The following is a 23,563-nucleotide window of genomic DNA, read 5'->3' on the forward strand; positions in this document are numbered from 1 at the left end:
TCACTTTTTATCGAAGCATCTTTTAAGTTGTCTTTTCTCAACTCAACAATTACTCAACTTTGGGCAATTAAAAAAAAAAGAGTCTTACTATTTCAGAATTTTACTTCTAGAAATATTGCAAGTGCTGGCACCCATGGTAGGGTGAGGTGCTGATGCCTTTTGATGCTCTGGAGGAATTCACTGAGATTCCAGAATTCCAAATAAAACAGGTGCATTAAAAAAAAAAAAAAAAAAAAAAAAGAATTTTATCTGCAGTACACTTATTTATCTAGCTTTTTTCATTAGAATGCATGGGGTTTTCTTTGTTGAAATATGTAGTCTTTTATTATAGTGATGTTAATTTAGGAAATTAAAATTGGGGAAAAGATATTTCAGAGAATGAAAATCATCTTAAAACATTACACAAAGGAGGAAATTAAAGGGTTGGCTGGATGGGTTTTGTCATTAACTCTTATTATGAAAATCTACTGAGACTAATACACACAGACTCTAATACAAGGCTTGAAAGCTGAAATATCATTGTTTCATCTTGCTGTTTTCCTTCTGTCTATAATGCATTGTGAAAAATCAATTTTTTGTGTTATTTTTGTAAGTTGTCCTTAAAAGTGGAGCCAAATTTTCATGCATGCTGATGTACATAGGTAGTGTGTGTATATGTTGCCTGGATAAAATAATTTCTCCAACATGTCATTTGATCAGCTTCATGCTTCCTTTTTAGAATGCTTTTTATTGAAGATAGAGACATACTAAATAGCTTGCCTGGTTCCTACCATAATATAACACTGAAAATTTTTGGATTTTTAATGCATTCTTCTCATTGCTGAGCATCATGAATTCTCATTTAAGTCACTGGAGCTTGAGTAAGCTCATCAGTATCCTATTCCTAAAGTAAAAATCACCCTATTGCATACTTGTCCCTAATCTGTCCCTGCCTTTTGGAAATACTACTTTGTAGATTCTTGCAGTTTTCTTGCCTACTTTTTTGATTTTATTTCTTCATTTCTGCTATCTCTATTTGCTGAAAAATTCAGAATCCCATAGTGAGCATTGTGCAGTATCCTTCAGCTTAGTAATGGAAGATAAATTTTAAGTTTAAAATCTCTTCCTACATTGAAATAGTTTCTATTTCTCTCAAAGCTGTTCTAGGAAGACTCAATAATTTTGGAATTACGTGTTTAATGCAGAGCTTCAACGTTCAGATAATTAGCAGCAATTTTCTAAATGTAGAAGTAATACTAACCACAAGAATTATTTAATAGGAGCGACAAATTTTCAAAACATTAGCTAAGAGCAGGGTAATAAATAACTACTACTGTGCCCAGATTTTCCTACATTATTAAAAACAACATGTAGGAATGTTTTGTTTGGTTTGTTAGCATGCACTTATCAACCTTGCCCATAAAATGCCAAGTATGTGCCTTTCTGTAAAACAAGGTAGAGGGGTTATTTTACCTAGTGCTGTTTAACTGAGCTGTTTGTATGGAATTGTTGTCAGACTGGTGATTGACAGCTGTGCCAGAGGACACACGTGCTCGCTCATAGCTCACGTCTTCATGGCCTTGTTGGCTGCTCCCATTTTCCTTTGTGTCACTGTGAAGGAAAGATAGAAGCGCGAAAAGAAGAAACAAGACAAAAAAAATAGGGAAGACGACCAAAAGGAAAATGTTAGGTTGAATTTGAAGTCTTGGGTGAACAAACATCGGTTTCAGTGCATTTTTTGACTCATTTAAACAAGTTTGATCATTTCATAGTCCTGACCATTTAGCTCATGTGGAGCTTTGTCTGCTTGAATGAAATATAAGATCAAACTCTGTATGGTTAATTTACTGTTTTCAAGTAGAACAGTGTTTTAGAGAAAATCAGTGAGAAATGAAAAAAAATGGAACCTCTCATACTGTGAATATAACACCAGATGAAGGAGACAAAATATTTTTGGTTTTTTAAGAGATTTTGCTATTCAGCATCAGTTTTCAGTTTTATTGTATTTTAATGCATTTTTGTTTCCAGCTACTTATGAGAGACTAAAGTTTAGGAAGTGAGATCTTTAAATTAAGCACGTATTCTGTGTGCAGAGGTAGCAAATCTATAAGGAAGATGCTCAGAGCCTTCTTCAAATAGGACTCACTCTCAAGCAATGAAACCCAAATAAGTAGATAGATGATTTTAGAAGTGTCAGCAAAGATATTAATTGTTCTGTGACTTGGGGAAATGCAAATTCATGGACAAGGTCTTTAAATTATGGACAAATAAGGAAAAGCTGTGACTTTTCTTCTTACTGCCTCCTGTTCCTGTGATGTGCATGCAGCACTTAGGACTGCACTCCACTCCTTGCTGAGAAAAGGAAGAAGCAGGGAAGGAATACAGCTCATCATGGAATATTTCATTTTTAAACTACTTGGTCAGCCATGAAAAGACTTTAATAATGTTACTATACCAAGGAAAAGTAAAACTTCATTAAAACCAGGTTTATTAATTAACTTTATTTGCACACCATGGAAATACATTTCATCCTAAACCAAGAATAAATGCCTGAAAAGTAAATTGCCCTCCTGAAATACTCTTGTAAAACAGAGGGATTACAATGGATCCAAAACTGGAGAAAAGAATAACGACAGTTAAAGTCACATTATGCTCATTCTATATTATTTTTCTGTGCTTTGCATAACCTATATAATATTTAAAAGAATCTGGATCATCGAAGATTGTCAGGAAGATACTGTTTTCAGAGCAAACTGAAAGCAGAGATGTTTTTCCTAATTTTTTATAAAAGTATGTAAAAAGAGCTTTACTTCTCTAAAAAGTCTGAAAGGTGATTTAGAAAGGGGAGTCTTTTGATACAGTTAATCTGGAAACTATTTTTAAGGTATTAAAAATGAACATTTAATATTTTTTTTGGGTTTTTATGAATCATTTGAAAATATTCTGTCTCTGATTAAAAAGCCCTCAAGTATATTTGGGTTGAAGAGTCCAGGAATATTTAAGAAATGTTTTCATTGCCTCCATCCATTTGGTAAGCTCTGCTTCATTTCCTGTTGCTCTGCTGAAATAAATATCTGATGGGAATGAACCAGGAAAATGTTTTGAACCCAGCTTGGAATATGAATAGAAGGAAAGGTATACAGATCAAGAACAAAATCTGTGTTTCATTGCTGTTTCATTGCAGATGCAACTAGAAAGATTTCTTCATAGAAAAATCTTTATAATTGCATCTGGAATACCTACTGTATCACTCAGAAAGCAAGTGTATTCACAGGAAGTTCTTTGCAGTATCTTGTAATGGAAAATCACATACTGCTTGTGAATGCTTTGGAGTCAGTTCCTAATATTGTTCTGACTCTGTTAGAAATGTAGCCTTGAGAATAATGGTGGTCTCTGATGGATAGAAAAAATATTAAACTCAGCCACAAAATAAAAGGAATTCTAAGACAAAAATAAATCCTTCCTCTCCTTTATTCTTACTATCCTCAGGTGGATTAATGAGGATATTGAGCCAAGTTAGTTGCACCTTTCCCCTTGAAGCACTCAAAAGAGAGGCTATAAACACTTTAGATTGTCCTTCAGATGAAGACAAGCATGAGGAAGATTCTGAATTGCAAAGGAATGAAATCATTAAAAAAGAATTCCCCTCAGACCATCAGAAATCAGATAAAAATTCTCTGAATATGAATATGAATTTTCCAGTGGGGCTGGGCATACAGACCTACAGATCTAAACAGGTTGTGGCCTTTTTAGAAGTAATTCTGCCATTTTCTGAGAGTGTTTATTACTCAGCATAATGTGCCAGTGGAAGTCTAGGACCCACAGCTGCAAATCAATATAAAAATATGCCCTTTACTGTCAAATTTTCTTTCATGATATCTCCTCACCTCAGCCTGACCTTTCACTATGTTCAACCCACAGAGGGCAGTGATGTGCAATTAATAATAACTTTCCAAAGCCTTAAATGAAAACACCATCTGTTTTTAGCAGTCTTACTGTGTATTTTTGGGAAGTGACAATTTTTTTACTTGATCTGGAAATAACATTGAACTCTTGGAATTTCCCAGGTTGAGTTTAGGGAATTAAAAAGTGAAGAATTACAAAAGAGGTTGTAAAAATTATGTTCTGGGGAAATTTCTGGAGCTTTTTTTTTTTTTTTTTTTTTTTTTTTTTTTTTGGTAGTATTGCGTGGTAATATTCTGCATTGATAAATAGCAAGCCATATACCGGGAAATATATATATATATATATATATATGCTTATATATATATATATAAAAAAGAGTACATGTATACACACACAAACACACACACACACATATATATGTATATATATACATATAAAGTAGAAATACTCATGCAAATCTAGGATGTTCTATTGCATCCTCTGGTCCAGTCATGCTGTAAAACTTAAAGTATGACCAACAATCTCTTTAACAATTTCTGTCTGCATAAAGCCTACATGCACCTAAAGTCTTGAGGAGTAGCAGGAAAATGAGATTCCTGCCCTGACCAACAGCCTGCAGTCAACCCAGGCTGAATAGAAATCTACACTCAACATGAGCAGGTCTCAGCAAAAGAATTGCCTCTTAAAAGCAGAAAACAGGTGACATTGTGACCTCCAGCCTCCTCTACGCTGAGACTATTTCTGCTTGTCATATATCTCTTTTACACATCTCCCCTTTACGTTAATATATGCAAACAAGAGTGGAAGCGATAGAAAGATTTCTGGATGCAATGGGCAGGTGAAAGCACAGAAAAAATTTTTTATCCACCTCAGGCCATATTTGTGTTTGTTTTAGAAGCAAACACATTCCAAAGATATGAAAGAAATGCCAAAGCACAAGACAGATTAAAAAGTTGGAGAATGCAGAAAACAAAACAATAATTCATGAAACGGAATCTGCAAAGCTGCGAAGAGATGATCCTCTCATGCCAAACATGCATCCAGAAGTGTACATCTCGCAGCCCTGAGCCAAGCCAGCCTCACTCCCTGGGTTGGGGAGGGGAGGAAAGCCAAGTTTACTGCTTGTCTCTGCCTTTCCCACCTCCACTCGGATGTTTGATGCAGACAATGTGCAGGGCCAATGCCTTTGAAGGGACTTTGCACTCTGCATTGGAACAACCTTCATACAGCTATGCAGGGGGTGAGGATGCTTTCCATTTTGGTGTGTAGAGCTGTAGCTGAGCAAGTGAAAAATCAGCCTGTCATGCTTTATGAAGTTCTACTGTGGTGTGGGAACTCCTTTTGTCTGTGGAACCCAGACAAGAAGGGAGATGTCTCTTCTGCATTTTATTTGTGTACTCATATTCAGTAACTTGTGAAGTGCAAGGAGACTGCCATAAAGTTTCCATCTGGAAAAATTCTTCTATCAAAAAAAAAAGTCAGTGTCTTACTGTATAAAAAATTCCCCTGTGCCTATAATTGCATAAAGATTAGATATGTTATGGCTATGATACCATATAGAAATTGATTGCTACAATATTTTCATGTGGCTATTTCTAAAGAAATATATGATCCCCATCACTTGTTACTTGTAGCATCTTTTACTCAAAAATCAATGTGATAAACACAGCGTTAGTCTGAACAGAATGTCATGCAATTAAATGTAATGTGAAATCAATCAAATTCTAGCTAGCAGCAGACATGAGGCTCATATTCTGGATAAATGTGTAACATCTAACACCTCCAGATTTTATATAAATTCTTATCTCTGTGTATTTTAAAAAGATCCAGCTATCTCCATACATTCAATCTTAAATACATCTAATTTTGTGATAGATTTGGGGCTTAATGTTCAGATAGAAAAAGTTTTTCAATTTTTCTATCATGCTCAAATGCATGAATAATTGGCAAGTCCCTTATCATTCAGCATTATTTTAATCTACTTCATTTTAAGTTTCCTAAATTCACCACTAATACACAGCACTGAGCTACTTTTGTAAAATTAATCAGTGATTTATTATGAAAATATTAATAAAAATTTTTTGTTTTCCAAACAGTTGTCAAGTGCAGAGAGAAGAGGGTCCATATACAACAAATGGATAAAATGTTCAAAAGTGCATATTTTCTAAAGCTGGAAAATACAACAGGCCAAATGTAACTCATCATAATGATCCTTTTTATTCACGTCAAGAATAGGTGAAAGGTGTTTGCAGACTAAAGATACTAACCCAATAATAAAAAATACTCTCCTGGAGGCTGCTCAAAAATATCTGAATCAATGGAATAGATGTAGCTGAGCTATTGAAATAAGTTAAGTTATTGATGAACAAGAACAATAGGTGTAAGTTTAAAATAGATTTGCCACTCTGTTTTACCACTTTTGAAATCAGCTTCAATTCCTGTATCTACCCTTTTTGAGCTCAGTGTTAATACAGAGCCCTCTAAGCTGTGTTTCTATACTGAAATGTACATAAAAGTTTTACAAAAGGTCTTACTCTCATGCTGATTCCAGTACCCCTTAGTTACACTGATTATAGGCCCAAAAGGGGCTTCTTCACTGGGAGGGTGGTCGGTTCCTGGAACAGGCTCCACAGGGAGATGATGACAGCAAGAAGCATGTCTGAGTTCTAGGAGCATCTGGATGACAATCTTGGTCATGGTTTAGTTTTAAAAAGTTTGAAAGAAGTAAGGAGTTGAACTTGAAAATCATGATGGGTCCCCTTCAACTTGAGATGATCTATGGTGCTATGACCCTGTTAGAAGAATGGACTGCTGATGTGATGGCACATAGAGTTAGGAGTCTCACTGGGAGAAATTCATTAAGAGCATCATTAGCTATTGTCATCAACTCTGGAATTAGTGGTGCAACGCACTACTAAGGTCCTGTTATATTGTTTTCACTTTAATGGACTGTGTCATTGGCTTTAAACAAATGAGACATCACTGATGAAGCAATGCCTAAACTTGCATCTGTAGGTGCTTGTGTGCTCAGACATCATGACTCAGAAAGGGCTGCTATCACCCCTGGTTGAACAGCATTAGTTATGTGCAGAAATTGATTTATTCTGCTGGATATCTACGACTTTACACAAAGTTATGGAAAGTCACCCCTGTCCTTTTCTTTCCTGTTTAGCATTTTAAAGTAAAGTTGCCATTGTTTTCAAAAGTTCCGCTACTGTTCATTATGATTTTCAAGAATACCCTTGCCAAGCAACACTTCAAGTGTCTCTATGCTGTGTTAGGTCTAGGGACCTCCTTCTAAAAGATATCAACAATTCTGTGAGTTCCCTGATTCACAAACTAATGTAATATTTGTGTGCATGCTTGTCTGCACTCTCTTATTCAGAATACAATAGCTTAAGCACCAAGATTCATTTTCTCATCATAAATATGCATAAGACATTAACATAAATCTGATCTAACAGGTTCACCATGGATAAAGAAATGTAATTAATTTTCTTCCCTGTCTATTTTACTGCTGTCTCTATCTTCCTTAGATTTTGCTTGTTCATGTACTACAGTCTTAGAACCTTTGTTATGCATTATATTTAGCTGCTTGATGCATCTCACAGTGTTTTTCTTAACCACAGCTGGAGTACTAATGGCTTTTGCTAAGAAAATAGTAGGAAAAAAAATTCTCATTTACAGTTTAGATGGTTAGTCAGACAGTCACAAAGAAAAATAGATTCAGACATATACAAAACTTATGCAAATATTTCCTTTTGATGTCATCGTATATATGCATCATCCCTTCACAGCAAGGAAAATTGGTGCATCTGCATTCTAACACTACTATTATAAAATGAAGCATGTTTGCTTCTGACTTGCCAGATAGGTAGCATGATAAGAGGTCTAAAGAAAAGGTTTGAAATATATTACTGTACTTGTGAGTCAGAGTATTCTTATTTACCTTCAAATAAGCTATAATAAATCTATGATTATCGCATATTTGTTAGTTTTCCCTCCCCTTTAGTACCACTGTCACAACTTTTTGAAGATAGATGGATACAATTTAAAATGGTAGAGTAGCCTTGCATCCAGTAATACATTCTAAAAACAAAGAACAGTTTTGTATAAAGTTAAATACAACTCTAAATAAATGGATGCTTTTGCAGTTCAATCGCACACAAAGTAATTCCTCTACTGAGATTTTGCCTGCTACTGATGGTTGTTATTTGCCCAGTACTCATCTAATTTCACTAACTTTTCTATTATTCTAGGAAAGAATCTCTTTGCCAATTCTTGACACAACTGCATGGGCAACTTCTAGTCTTCTTTCGGTTTTGTTTGTTTTGGGTTTTTTCCCCAAAATTTGTATTTGATAATGTATACATACATGCATTTTACTATATAAAATTTATTCACATTTCAGACTGATGATGGAATTGTGAAAATATGGAGTGAATCAGGAACTCATGGTGGCATGTGGAACAAAGTCAAGTTACACTTGGGGAAGCTAAGGAATTTTGAAATTATCTTTGAAGGCATTCGTACCGGAGACCTGGGAGGAGGAGCAGCAATAGATGACATAGAGTTCCACAACTGCACCACAAGTAAGTTCATGAAGAAAATTTCTAGAGGGATGCTACATGAGATGTAGGAACTTCTTGTTCATTTTTAAATACATCATAATTTTACTGTTATCATCATAATTTCACTGCTCATAAATATGTTATGAATAAATTGTTTCTGCTCGTGTAACTTTAACACTCTCTTCTACACATACATTCGTGCAGTGTTCTCACACTAAATTATGGCAGATAAATCCAAGAAATTACTAAGGTTTTGTTTCCTTTATTTATTGTGTTTTGAGTAAGTTTTGACTTTCCTTCTTTAATCTGTTGGTAAGTTATTGAGTCTGTGATGTTGTATATAACAATTTCATAAATTGTGTCAGATTATATTACAGGAAACCTGTGGCCTCTGTGTTTTATTATAAAGTGTCTTGCCATAAAAATAAGTGAAGACTACAAATGAACCTTTATCAATATTGTTTTTCCCAGTTCAGCTGAAGTGTTAAGGTCAGCAAAATAAAAGTTTTGATTCCTTCACAGAGCACTCTTTTTAATTCATATCTCTGTGGACATAGGCTAAAATAAGAACAGTTTGCCCTTATTAAAAATAACAAAAGCAACAGCAACAGCTACAACAACAAAACAACCAAAAAAACCCCAAAAAATGCACCCACCAAAAAATCCCCAACAAACCACCCAACAAACAGTAAAAAAGAAACCGCTAAAACCAAGATAAATACTGAGTAGGTAGACCATGACTTCTCTCAGGAAAGTATGTGGTCTTTATATCTCATTGGAAACAGTGTGACACAACATAAGTGATTTTGTTAAGTGAGATGCTGATGCCATATATCAACACTGTATGAGTTTTGTGGTACTTGTTTGAGCAAGCTTTAATCTCCTGCCATAGGCTGAATGCCCATCATCAATGGAAGTATGAAAAATGAACTTCTGAAGAACACCTCTTGATCTAGTTTCATCTAAAAAAGAAGGGTTTGCATTTAGAAATTGCTGTATAATTCAAAGAATGGAAATGTGATACAATCTGGAACCTTCTTCAGAATTGCACTGTAATAAAACTCCAAAGAAGATGTACTCTTAAAAGCTCTAAAAACACATGAGCATTACTGAGCCCCTTGTCTTCTTTTAAGTGTTTCATTGTCCTCATTGCTATGCATGTGATTGTTCTCCAAAAAATAAAGGTAAATAGGTAAGGATGCCCTGGTAGGAGATGGTAAGTCAATATTTATCATACTGAATAACAAAGTAGATGATTGACTTTTGCAATTTGTTGCCAGTTGTGTTCACATGTATTAATTCATACCAGTGGGGTCTAGTTAAACCACACTTCTGGGATTCTGTTCAGTTTTGGAGCTACAACAAATTAGACACTTAATTTCACAATCAGATTAATGAAGATATTTAGCAAATTAAAATAGATTTTATTTTCTTAAGGAAGAAGTAATAACTCTTTTAAGTTCATAAAGATATGTATCAACATGTCTTAATATAGTGTAAAAATATTTCTTCTTATCCTTAAGTCCACATGTTATATAACAACGTGAAAAATGACATCATATAAGCATAACTGGAAATATTCCAGAGTTGTCATTGCAAGGATGGAAGTTGTTTCAATAAGGATTTGGAAAGCTGTCAGATGAAGGATCCTCAATCTCTTAAATGTTAAGGTTGCTGAAATTTACATTGGCTTTAGTCTATGACCCTACAAATCTGAATGTTAACAGTGTTTTATAACAAGTCTTGCATTAAAATACCTTTGCAGTGAAACAGATCAGGAAGTAACTTGGTTTATTACTTTATAGCAGCTATTTGTTTTACAGCATTGCTTCAGGAAGAAGCTCTATTGGGAAAGCAGTTGCACCAAGTGCTCCAACTGCTTTCCCATACAGCTTCAGCATAGTCATATTCCTGGGTATTTTGCAGAAAATTATGGTTTATGAAGACAGATGATTCAGAGGAGGCTTTTCTCTCAGAAGTTTGATATGTACAATTGAAGCTTAATTTGCAATACAATTTTTTTTAAGATTGATTTAAGAAAGCTGGAGACCCAAGATGCTGATCCTTTATAGAGTTGTAACTTGCGCGGTCCTTGCTTTTGCATTCTATTAGGGTACAGTCTTTATACACTCAGGAATCATTTCCTTACAGCATCTCTGGTAGTGTATGCTAGGTACAGCAGGGTTATCATTAAAGTTTAGGAGTATGTATCCTGTGGGAATGTGTTTATGCTTATGCCTTTGCTTCCCAGCAGAATCAGAGGCCAATCGTTTGTTCTCTTTTCAGCGGTATCTGTGTTCATCTGTGAACATGCATGCCTGTAAAATAAGCAAAACAAACAAAACCTAAAAAAACAACCCACACCTCACCACATCTCACCCCACCTCTACCCCCGATTTATCTGTACAAGGATGCTTAGCCTCAAACCAAAGCTAAAAGGGAATAATTTAGTGCCTTTCACATCAGCTCTGCACTCTGCATATTGTTTGCCTTCTACTCCACAAGCTGATACCTGCTTGCTTAATTTTCTCAAGCCTTTTGGTATGCTGACCTTCCTGTTGGCATGATGACATGAAGGAGCCTGGTCTGACCTTTCTCATTTTTGTTGTTATTGATTCTTTACCTGTGTAGAACAAACAAGCAAAATACATTTTGCCAGTTTCTCAGAATTAACATTTCCCACCTGACCCAAGCCTGGGGCATTCAGGATAGAGAAAGCATGTCATGTACAGATTGTGCTTTTTGCAGCACAGAGTTCACAGTTTTATTGTGTCTGTCATAACAAAGCCAAAAGTCAGCAAACACAATCTTACTGTGGCCAAACTCAAAAAGAAGAGCAGCATACAAAGCAGATGGGGAACAGGGGTTTATGACCAACAAAATTACTTGATTTACAGCACTTACCCATGTTCTGTGTTTGTAGCTATAGAATTGCTGGGCTAGACATATGACAAGGGTCCTCTAGGGCAACTGAAGCTGCATTTGTATATTCTACTTGGTCTTATTTTGTTAAACTAAAATCTTACATATTATGGGTATTCTGGATGTGTTAATTACATAAACAGTGAAATATGCACAGAAAAAACTAGGAGATTGAAAATAATTAAATCTTGAAAACAGGTTTAAAATAAACAGAATGGAGTTCAAATGAGAATGCCTTAAATTGCATGGGGGGAAAATTCATATATTTAGCTGCTTCTCAGCAGACAGCATTTAGTGGTGAAAACTAAAGTAAAAGCAATTCTGGAGCTTTCAAATATTTTGGGATAGCCTCCTCCTCACAGACTGTCCTTTTGGAAGCTGCTGAATGGTATTCCTAGAACATGGTGTACAGTCAGCACAATAAAATTTCCTCTTTGCCAAAATTATGTACTCAAATTGAGACAGTGAAAAGGGAAGAGATAGGCAGCCCATGCGATATTTTACATGTGAATATTAGATCTGTTTTCTGCAGTATGGTAATATTCAATGGTTATATAATTGTTTAATATATCTAAATACTTATTTTATTTTACATGTCTTTTCCTTCAGCTTGCTTCCATGCAGTATCTTATAATCTGTATACATCATAAGAGTATCTGCACTGAGGTGGATTCTTTGCTCTTCACTTACATAGCTGTGATTTACATAGCTCATTCTATATGAGGATTTTCAACTGATTACAGAGAAGCTTTTCACTATTTCCTTTTTAAAATTAATTTGTCAACAGCTTCTTTATCAGTAGAATACTACAAATTACTCTATTATGATCTGAGCTTCTGAGACCCTTTCCTTCAAGGCTCATTTTCATCAGGTCTTACTAATTTCTATGGAAGTGAAGGACAGGAAGAAACTGTGGGTTTGTTGGAAATTTGAGCTCTAGGATATATTGTCAAAGATAGGAAAAAAACCTATATAAATAAATCTATAGATATAGAATAAAAGGGATAAAAGAGTTGGTTTTGAGAGGGTAAGCAACGTTAACAAAAATAGGTTAAATTCCAAATCTAATACATTTTATTTTACAGGTCAAATTAAAAAATATGAAAAACAGTGAAATTACATCACAGCTAGAAAAACATTGTCCTTAAATTAGCTGATATATTGATATTTTTTTCACCTTCTTATTCAATAATTATTTCTACAACTTTATTGAGACTATGTGACCTGAATAGAGTTTGCTGTCATCACTTCTTGTGCTCTTTAATAATTTACTTTGACCATGCATAGGGTTATTTGCAGGCTGGAAACGAAACGTCTCAATTTTTGCCTTAATAAAAAGGTATAAAGGTATTAAAAAAATAAAAAGGTATAAAAAAAAAGTAAAAGGACCCTCAATATCTGTGAGGGCCATGCAGAATAATCCCTAATGACAAATTTATTTTTTACACTTATGACATTTAACTTCATGATAATGTGGTCTGCTATCATTAAGGAGCACTTCAAGCATTATTGATCTGCTTTCCCAGCTGATGGTTCACTGTCACATAATAGTGAATCAAGAGCACAATTTCTCAGGCATGCTGTTACCAGAAGTCTGATTTTTGTGCATCTGTAGTTTAAAGAAAAGGAGTTTTATAATCTCAGATACACAACAGCAAGTATAAGCACAGACGTGCACATGGCTCAGCCACATCATACATACTGATTTTGGCATACCAGGGCACCACCTGAAAAACTAACAAGGGAAGATAAATGAAAATATGAGAATCATAAATCCGAATTAAAATTTAACAGAAATTTCTAGAACATTTTGCTATTTATTTTTTTTATACAATTTTTCATAGTCTGGGAATCCGGTGCCATGGAAATCCAGGAATAAGACAGAATCATTACAGGTCCAGTGGTCTTTGTCAGCCGACTGCTTGGAATAAGACTCCACAACCTTTTCTTCTAATGTTACAATTATATTTAGTTTTTAAAACAAAGAAAAGTAAAAATCCACAATTATTAATAGGAAATTGCTTCACCAAATTGAGCTGTACAGAAACTCTCCTTAAAATATAATAAAGCTTGTATTCCTGGCGGTAAAATTTTTCTTTCCCTTTCTCCTCATATCTTTGTATTCCTCTGCAAATATTTGTATTCCTTCTCACCTACTGTTGATGGCAAAGACCATGTGTGAAGGTACTGAAATCCTTTGAACAACTTTACCTCCATGCTCTCATAAACAAGAAGCTTTGAAAGCCTCAGTAGAAAAATAGTTTCTTATTAGAATTCTGTCCTAGCTTTGCAGATCAGAGAGACAATAACTGAAACATCCTAGTGTTTGTGAATGTAGGCCAGCTTTTTTTGTTTTTAAAACAAGCCAGTGTTTCCTTTGAATCCTCAGCTCTGTATCATGCAAAGCTTTATGTTTAGTGGAGAATTTAGTTTCTTCTTCTTAAATACTTGAGAGAAGTTCAAATCCTGATAATAGAAGTATTCAGTACAAATCTGGCCCTGAAGTGAGAGGGAAGGGAATTCAGACAGAGAAAGCTGCCAGACCTAAATTAGTCACTAAGGATATTCACTGACGTTCAGACAGAATGTATGCCCAGGTTTTTTTAATTTTCTTTTTTTTTTTTCTCTTTTCAAATATTTTAATGATTCATTATGTCTTTCTCTTGTTTTTATAAATAGGTCAATGTCGGGGTATTCTGACATGGGGCACTGGAATGGCACAACCTGGCTAAAACTTCTCAGTAAATGTGGTGAAATCAATGATAAATTTTTTGTTAGATTAATATTTGGATTTTTCCTTTACAAGGAAATTATTCTCTGATTTCGTTGTGAGTTATCAATTTAAAATTTTCTGCTATATATTGAATCTCCTTCATTACAGAGAAAGAAAGCTCATTTTGAGAAGTCTAGAAATTTTGGCATCTTTCACTTAATTTGGCATAGTGTAACATACATTAACATGAACGTATTTTATCACTTGAGGGAAAATTTTACTGAACCCAGATCTCATTACACTCAGCAGAGGGTACAGATATGCACAATTTGGTTCTAGACAAGAAAAAAAATCTCCCTTTTGACAATGTGAAGATCAGCCACAGATGCCTTTCAGAGGAAATCTTTTCTGCATGCCCCTGTAGGAAGGACTCAGTGAGGAAGGCAACACTAAGGACAGATTGGAGGAAATACCCTCAACCCAGCTTGCAAGGGCTGCCAGTTACACTGGGGGGAAGACAAGAATTCCTCCACAAGTCCTGTTATGCAGAAATGCTTAAACTGCATTGAATATTGAGACTTTCTAGAAATATTTGGAAAATAGAAATTAATTTTTACAAAATTAATTTTTACAGTCTGGGTTTGGGGAAAGATTTGCATTTGACAACCTTCTTTTAAAAAAAAAAAAAAAAAAAAGGAATAAAGGGAAATATGGGACCAGCTTGAAAACCACAGAATTGTCTTGGTTATACTGCATTGTTCAGAAGCCATTGACATACCTGTAAACTAGGATTTCTGTTTACACTTATGTAAAAAATGCATGAGCTTAACAAAAAGTTTGTTCACCAACTTTTTGCAGCTCTCAGAGATGTATTAGGAATGCCACAGATTAAACAAGAAATAACTTTTATCTCATTTTTCATGGAGACCTCAGTGGCATTTTAGATTTCTGTTTATCTCATGGGAAACTTTTGAAGAGTTGCTGACTCCAGAGATAATTTGGTTTGCTAGCACATGGCTGTAAACTAGGATTTTCAGCATAAAATTAAAATCTCATCACTTGGACATTTACTTCAGATATTGCTTACTCTTCATATCCAGTGGTAGATTTTTTGACTCCACCTATTTCAAATGGGCTAAAATAGAAGGATTTTTTGGCTACTAAAATATATAGGGTTGAGGTGAATGGGCTTTCTGTCTTTTTTTTTTTTTTTTTTTTTTTAACATACAATCTTTCTCTGTAAAGGTGGTACTAGAAGAATGACCCCTGACGTGTCACCTTGTTGCAGATAATTGCAGCTTGCACTATGTGCTCTACTCCATTGGTCTGTCACAACAGCCCCTGTGGACCACATGAGGACAAGTCCATGTTACAAAAATAAAATATTAATGTCAAATGCTTCTAAGATATCTGTGATAACTGGAGAGTGCTGTGATTGAGTCGTTTTGATCAATCGCTTCTGTATCCCAGTGGAAGCCATAGTTTGACAGTCACTTTCAGTGCAGATATGATTGAAAAGCTCTAAAAATAATCTATTCATCTGAACTTTCTGAGGTGCAATGTAACTCTACATTGGAATTAGGACAGAGGACAGAGAGGGTGGGGGAAAAGGACGAAGAAGTAGAGATCTCATGTCAAATTGGTTCAGGAGATACTTTTATCTAGTTGAACCTGTTCATAATTACTGGGAAATAGAATTTTCTGCAAAAGCATCTCAGGATTTTTGCCTTATTTCCACTTCTCCCTTTCTTTTTTACCACTTGAAGATTCTAAAGAGATAAAGCCTAGAACAACCAGACCCTCATTGTTCAGTCCTCAGTGCTGTTCCCTCGTGTGTCCTTTGGTATTAAGCAAAGTATGGCAGATCCCTATATAAGAGCACCAGGAGTATGAGATCCTTATCCTGCTGATACACTGTATGCCAAAGCTGGTCTATATCAAATATAAAAGCTTCTGTCCTTGTCTCCTGTGGATTTATATACTCCATGATATCAGCACTAGAAGTTAAAGAGAATTTTCTTATCTTTTGTATTGCTTGAGCCAGAGGCAGTTCTGCATTCCCAGAACTGTGAATAAATTTTTCATTCTTCCAGGTTATTGGGGGCCTTAGGCACAGAAATGCTTGCTTCGAACAGCTTTGGGAAGTCCTTTGTCCGAATTTTGTGTCTACAGGTCAGAATATCTCCTAAGAGTCGATATAATTTGTTAGATCTACTGTTTATGTTGGAGTCAAAACATATCTTTGCATTAAATCTGACCTTTTGAGTGATCTATTCCATGAGGAGACTTCTCTATGGTTTTAAAATTATAAAAGAACCTTACTTGAAATTACACGTCGCTTGCTTGAGCAGAAACTTTTAATCTAGCTTTCCTTGCAATAGATTCACAAGGTCATCCATGGAGAGAAGCATTATTGATAAGTTTGCTAATACAGTTCCAATATTCCATAATAAGTCATGCATAAAGAGAACTGAGCAATTGAGGTAAGCAAATGAAAAAACTTGATGAAAATTGAGTTTCATAATTTCTGAATCTCAGAATTGAGTAATGAAACCTTCTGAGACTGTGTATTTCATAAAATACACTTTAAACAAAGGGTGGAACTTGCAAATTAAATTTCCTTTAATTGAATAATATTTTCAACAAGATGCTTGATTATGCCTATATCTCAAGTGTTGTGAAAGAGAGGAGAGAAGTGCTTGAAGTGCTCCCACTAAACAATACAATTTGAACAACAAAAATAGAAAGAGGTGAATTTTCAACTTAAATTTGAGAACATTTCTACTCAGGAAGGACCATAACTTCTAAAAAGACAAATAGTGGGTATCTATCCCAGTTCCAGCCGGGCTGTGCCCGGTGGACTGCCGTGGCCAGGATAGTCTCAGTGGAGGCTAAGACTTGGTCCAATCTCCCAAGCCATTCCCAGCTGCGGGCAGCCAAGCAAGCTCTTTAGTGATTTTCAGCTCTTTAGTGATTATCAGCTCTGTGTGATTATCAGCTCTTTTTGCTTGCTTGTGGCCGTGGCAGCAGACGCAGGGAGAGAGAGAAGCGCTGTGTAAGGTTCCGCAGGAACCTTCTTTATTAGGGTGTCCCACGAAGGTTCTCAGTGACAGCTTCTTCTGCCGAACCAGGCAGAATTAGGGGTTTTTATACCCTACAGGGGTTTTGGAAACTGTCCAATAGTAAGGGTCAGGGGAAAGTGACCTATAGGCTTACAGGGAGATAAGCAGGGTCCGAAAGGCAGAAGAGAGGGGCTTCTAAGGCCCAGTCATCATGACTTGGCATTTCCTAGCTCAGGCTTCTGACCGCCAAGGAGGCCTTGCAGGCCCTGAGCCTGCTACAAGTGGGAGAAAGGGCTAATTTCAATTAAATCTCCATTGTATGTTTTGTTTCATTTCATACTGCTGACATGGTGCTGTTGTACTGTTGAGTGAGCATGTGTTTCTCTTGGAGAGCAGAAATGAGTCTCTTGCTAAACAGCAGCTCAGTGCACTTGAGCTTGAGGTACACCCTGCTTTCCAAAAAGCTCAAGGTCTTATCCACTGCTGCCTTTAGGAACCATAATAATTCACCCTATGCCCTTCAAAAGCACAAAGCATTGGCCAAACACAATCTCCTACAACCTATGTCTTTAGTGTTGTAATATTAGAGCATCTCTTCCTGTGTGATCAATCATTTCTTTCATGTTAAGTCTTTTAAACTCTGCGTCACCAAATCTATTCTATTTAGTGCTATCTATTACACTTAAATATTTTTGGCCTTATCCATTTTGTTTCAAACAATAAAGATCTACAGCCTATAGGACTGATATTCCATCTGTCTGGTTCTTTCTGTGATTTTAGATGTAATGGATATCACATGAATATTTACAGAGAAATAGTCACTGACCTGTTGCTGTCCGCTAGTTGCAAACTGAAAAGAAAGAATGGTTTTGTGAGTTCTTTCTGAGTCAGGCCTTCCCAGGTAATTGGGAAAAAAAAAATCTCAGTTAATAATGCTTTATTTATCAGCTACCTCCAAATTAATTTTGTCACGTCTATAAATTCTGTGTCCATTATATGGCTTAGTCTTCCATATATAACATATACTGGAAATGGGTATAAAATAAAGATAGCTGTCAGCTTGTGCTGTATCCACAACAGAGTCACAATTTATTTGTGGTATGCATGATGTGCCCTTGTGTGCTTTCTACGTGTATGCAAATATACACAGGTATCCTTACTAGGGAATGGTATTGGTATATGTATATATATACATATACATATAACGCTTATTTTGTAGGGTTACTGATCCAGAAGCCAAGCTAGCTCTATTGGCCTCTTAAAAACTACTTAGAAGATTATGTGGCTCTTTGCTGCATCAATACAAAATTGTACTTAACTGAAAAGTGGTATCCTGTATATGCTTTTTCGTTTTCAAGTACTGCCATTTCATTTGGTGAGGGGATTTGCATAACATGCAGTCATTAGCTACATCTAAAATATGTCTTGTGTTAGTTTCTTGTGGTGTCCTGGCTTTTTGGAAAGGTTGCAATTCTGAGGGGAAAGCCAAATAAATGTGCACAATAAAACATTATAATTTTTCCATACCATAACAATAGATTGGTTTTGTTGTTGTTTGGTTTTTTGTTTTTGTTTTTTTTTTTTTTAATTAATAAAAATCTATTCACCAAGCATTTAATATAAGTGAAAAAAGTGATTTATAAGGGTATATGTGCTGCTCCCAGATAACTTTGACCTATGAGAAAATAACTGGTTTAATTACGCCATTGATTCTTGTTCATCTAGTTATTTCTATGCTGCTGTAAATGTTGGTTGTTACCACAAGCTATTCAATTCTTATCTGTGCTTGTGTTTTATGTTCTATATTATTTTATTTTGGGGTGATTTTTTTGCTGCCTATAATGTGGTTTTGGTTTGTTTTTTTTTTTTTTCCGAGAAGGGAATGGATTGTGGCCTTTTGACCTGCAACATATCTTATATAGTATTCAGATCCCACAGATTTTTGGACTGAGTAACTGCAGGAGAAGAAAGATCAAAACATAATGCAAAACAAAAGTAACTAGTCCAAGAAATGTCCAAGACTGCTGAAAATTAGTAAATTTAGTTGGAGCTTCTGTTCTCATTAAAAAACCAAAACCAAATGGTTCCCACAGTCTACCACCTGTTTTTGTAGCTCTGATCCATTCCTCTGTCACTCATGCTATGCCTGCAGACCAACACTCCATACCTGTAAGGACATTTTTCATTATGTAAAATTATGTCTAGAGCTGAAGGACTTTTAATTGTTCAGTATAGGGGTTAAACCAAATATTTGGAAGAAGGTCAAGTCAAAAAACAACACTTACAGCTTTTTCATTAAGTCCAGGATACTCTCTGGTCAACAGTTTTCTTAAATTACAATGAAATGTTTTTATTTTGGACATTGTAGCTCTCTGCAGATTTTTCATAGCATATTCAGAAATGAGGTTGGTACGTATCAAAAACATCTCAACTCCCTGTAATTCCACTCATTCCCATTCTGTGAAAAATCCACATTTGTGGATATTTTACTCTTTTACACCTCTGACATTTCCATACACAGCATCAGCTCATTCTTTTGCTTGCTGTAGTTCACTCATCCTTTTTAATGTTGTAGTTGTTCAAAGATAATTTCAGAGTAACAGTGCAAGCAAAGTACAACCCATAACGTTTTTTTCATAATCTTTCTCTTAATTTCTTTTGCATGTATTCATAATTAGATGGGTTTTTTTCCCATACAGGTTTCTTGAGAAAGTGGCAAGAAACAGAATTTGCCATATTTTTTCCTGGTTTTTTCTGCTTAGAAATAGTTTTTCTGTATGTTTGGATTTTCATGGAATGTTGTGAACTAGATTATTAGGAAAAATATAATATTACATGCTATATATAATCAACCATCATCCAACATATGTTATCATTCTACTTACTGGTCATCAAAATACAGATGAAAATATGATCAGATAAAAGCTATCTATTTTTAAATGCAGTCCCAACACAACCAGCATGCACAAAGAAATAAGACAATGAAAATGTCTCATTTTATCTGAACTATCAGCTGAAAAATAAAGCTGTTCATTAGGAGACATTGTTTTGCTTTATACTAAATCTCTCTGGAGTGATGTTAGATTATTGTTCTCCAAATTCAGTACTGATAGACACAAACTCAGATTTTGGCAACCTTGTAATTTTGAGGGCAAAAATTAAAAATGGGCAAGATAATATTTTAAATGTCCTCTCTTTTTTTTGTTTAAAGCAGTTTGTAACATATTTTCCCATATGTTCTTCAGTGTATTTTTTTCTGATAAAATTGGTGTTTTAAAATTATATTTGAAGAATATATTGTAAAAATGAAATTTCTAAGCTACAGCTTCTGTGTGAACTTGTGTTTGGCTTTGGCTTTGCTGACACTGAAGTTGCATTTTATGTCAAGTTGCACCATATTTCTTGTTTTGATTTAATTCTTAGCTGGTGTAGGAGTTTTGGCCAGAATGAGTGTACTATGGAAAGTTGATTTTTTATGCCATACTTCCAAATACAGTTTAGAATATTTGGTTACACTATTCAATGCTCATGCCAGTATCTTGATTTAAAGAGGAATTTTATTTCTCTCTACCAATGACTGTAGCAGAAAAAACATAATTATCATAAATGTAACCTGATACCCCTAAAAATTACATATAAAAAAGGTCTTACTCCAAAAGGATAAAATGAATAGATATGTAAATGTGTGTTTATGACATTCACACTTGTTGAGATAAAAAATTTCATTATGTCTCTGTTGGCATCACATGTTTTATTTTAGGATAACATTTTAAAATGCTGATTTATGGTACGTTTGAAGTACTATAAAGTTGCTTGTGTTTTAAAAAAGAACTACTGTAATTAAGTGCTAAATATAAATGATAGAGTAACATAACATAACAACATAACATAACATAATATAATATAACATAATGTAACATAACATAACAGTGCTCTGTCTAGGTAATGTTGTGGAATATGGTCAGTCACAAAGCCATGGATTTTCAAAAGTCACCCCCTGTATGGCGATAATGTAGCCCTTTCATATGCAGTGAAAATCACTGTATGCTAATGGATCTGCAATTACCTAATTTCTGTCATTATTTAAGCCATTGAATTACTTAAGGAAGTAGCTTAATTTTCCAGTGCATCATTTCCAGTGCAGAGGAGGGAGTGGAGATAAGGGTTTTAGACTCTTCTCAAAAGTGTCTATTGACAGAAGGCAATGGGCAAAAATTCAAAAATTCAGGAAATTTCATGTGACCACAAGAAACCACTTTACTGTGAGGATAACCCAACACAAGTGGTTGTCCAAAGAGGCTGTTGAGTCTCCATCTATTGGTATTATCCAAAACCCAACTGCACATGGTCCCTCACAACCTGCTGTACTAGAGGTGGCTGAAGCAGTGGGTTGGACTAGAGAAGTCTTCAGTGGTCTCTGTCAACCTCAACTATTGTGTGTCTTTCCAGAATTTAGGATGAGCCATACTAATGAATTCTTGGTGGTACCTTCAATCAGGTTTTAGCACATCATTTTGGAGAGGTATGAAAACTGCCTAACCATCACAAATTCCTCAGTCAATTTTTTTCTCAGGAGCCTGCTCCTCTGCTAATGGCTCTCTGCCATATGGATTGTCTGTAAAAAGCAGTAATAGATTTTCGTGTATTTAAGGCATTCATGACAATTTGTTTGTGGTGACTAATCAGATCAAACTGACAGTGAAAAATTAAAAGACAACATAACTAGACAGATATCAATTTGGAAAGTTTTTTTTGGTGTGTCAATGCACATGGTCTTCTGCATTTCAAAGCTGAAAATTTAAGTATTGAGGTTCTGCAAGTAACCAACATTAGAAGTGATCTTTTCTTCTTTTTGTACCATCCATTTAAAATGCACGGATTACATTTTATTGATGTATTGTTACTCTGTTTGATATTAATTTGAGTATATGTTGAAACTAAACCAAAAGTTTAGTTCTCTTTTCCTATTCTACTTCAATGAGAATGCAGTTCCTCAGTGTGTAAAATTCAGTAAGTGCCACTATTTGAGGAGATTAATACCCTGACAACAATAACAAGTCCTCTGGAAATATGGGCCTGCACAAAGGCAAACATCACGGTATTCTGATCAGACTGTGTTTAACAATATGTCACATTTTAGTCACGTTTGAAGGAAAAAATGAAACACATTACAATGAATACAGTCAAAATAAATTCTCCTAAATGTCTTGTTGCAGAACTTGAAGCTACAGACTGAAAGGCAATCTAAGGTTATCAGAGTGTTTTTGAAGTGTTGCATTTAGGGTTATCAGAACTGTTTCAATTACTGTTGGCTGAAATTATGCATACAGTGCACTGAACTAAAAAATAACTTTGGTAAGTTGCTTTTTAGTCTTACAGTCCAGGGATGGCTGAATCTCAGTACTCTGGATTTGAACCTAATGTTTTATGTGCAAGTTACTAAGTTACTCTCATTTTATGAGATGATTTTCACTCACCTTCAGAGATGAACATAAATTGTTGTAAAACAGATTTGCATATTAAATACCCTAAGAGAAATTCCTCAGCAGTTCATACAATCAGAGCAGCAGTTTGTTTAAACTCTACAAAAAAAAAGTAAATGTATTTTAAAAGCTGTAAAAGTTTATTTATTATGCAAATGTGTATAACAGTGATGTTTCTCAGTTTAAAATGTTATTTTCAAAAAATATAATTATGAGCAGAATAATGCCTTCTGCCTGTCTACTTTTCAACAGCTCACAGAACCCTTTTTTTATAGAATGTACACAATAAATATACCAGGAAAACAGTTATGTTGATGCTGAATTGAATTTTCTTCCAGCCAAAACATCCTGCTTTTGAAGCTTTGGGCAAGGCAAATACAGTAGTCTAGAAATACATAATGCAACATTAAAAGAGTGAGACCAAATAGCATCTGTTGGAAGCAGTAAAACCCTAAAGCCATGATGTATAATAGTTAATAAATTAAAAAGAACATCCTTTGATCTAATTGCAATATTGATTTAAATGTCCTGTTGGTTTCAGTTGGAGAGAATCCCAGGGAATGCCCTGCTCTCACTGATTTTGTGTGTGGGAATAAGAATTGCATAGAGTCTCATTTCATCTGCGACTATAAACCAGACTGTGAAGATCTATCAGATGAAGCTGACTGCAGTAAGTATCTCTGTGTTTTAATCTAATCTACAGTTAAAATTATAGCTTTAAATTCTGTAGCATAGTTAAGGTGAGTTCATAAAGATGATTCACTCAGATGATCACAAGCGCGTTGCCTTCCCCACAGGTCAAAATGTCTGAGGATGTTTTCACATCCTCAGAGATATTTGCTGAAAATGTATTCAAGTGTGGTTTAGTTGCAAAAATGTAACTAAAACCAAAGGTTAAATAGTCCAAAAAGAAAACAAAAAAAAAAA

The 23,563-nt window shown here is 35.0% G+C and overlaps 1 protein-coding gene across 1 annotated transcript in view; it reads left to right on the plus strand.

Annotated features, from left to right (window-relative positions):
• Positions 1-23,563, plus strand: part of MALRD1 (MAM and LDL receptor class A domain containing 1) — a 236,196-nt gene that overhangs the window by 134,263 nt on the left and 78,370 nt on the right. Inside the window, exons 28-29 of the mRNA XM_041408374.1 lie at positions 8,297-8,477; positions 23,178-23,306. Of these exons, the coding sequence (XP_041264308.1) occupies positions 8,297-8,477; positions 23,178-23,306 (310 nt within the window). The remainder of the gene's footprint in view (positions 1-8,296; positions 8,478-23,177; positions 23,307-23,563) is intronic.

This window comes from Onychostruthus taczanowskii, unplaced genomic scaffold (genome assembly GCF_017590055.1).
Source record: "Onychostruthus taczanowskii isolate IOZ18803 unplaced genomic scaffold, ASM1759005v1 scaffold3, whole genome shotgun sequence".
NCBI lineage: Eukaryota > Metazoa > Chordata > Aves > Passeriformes > Passeridae > Onychostruthus > Onychostruthus taczanowskii.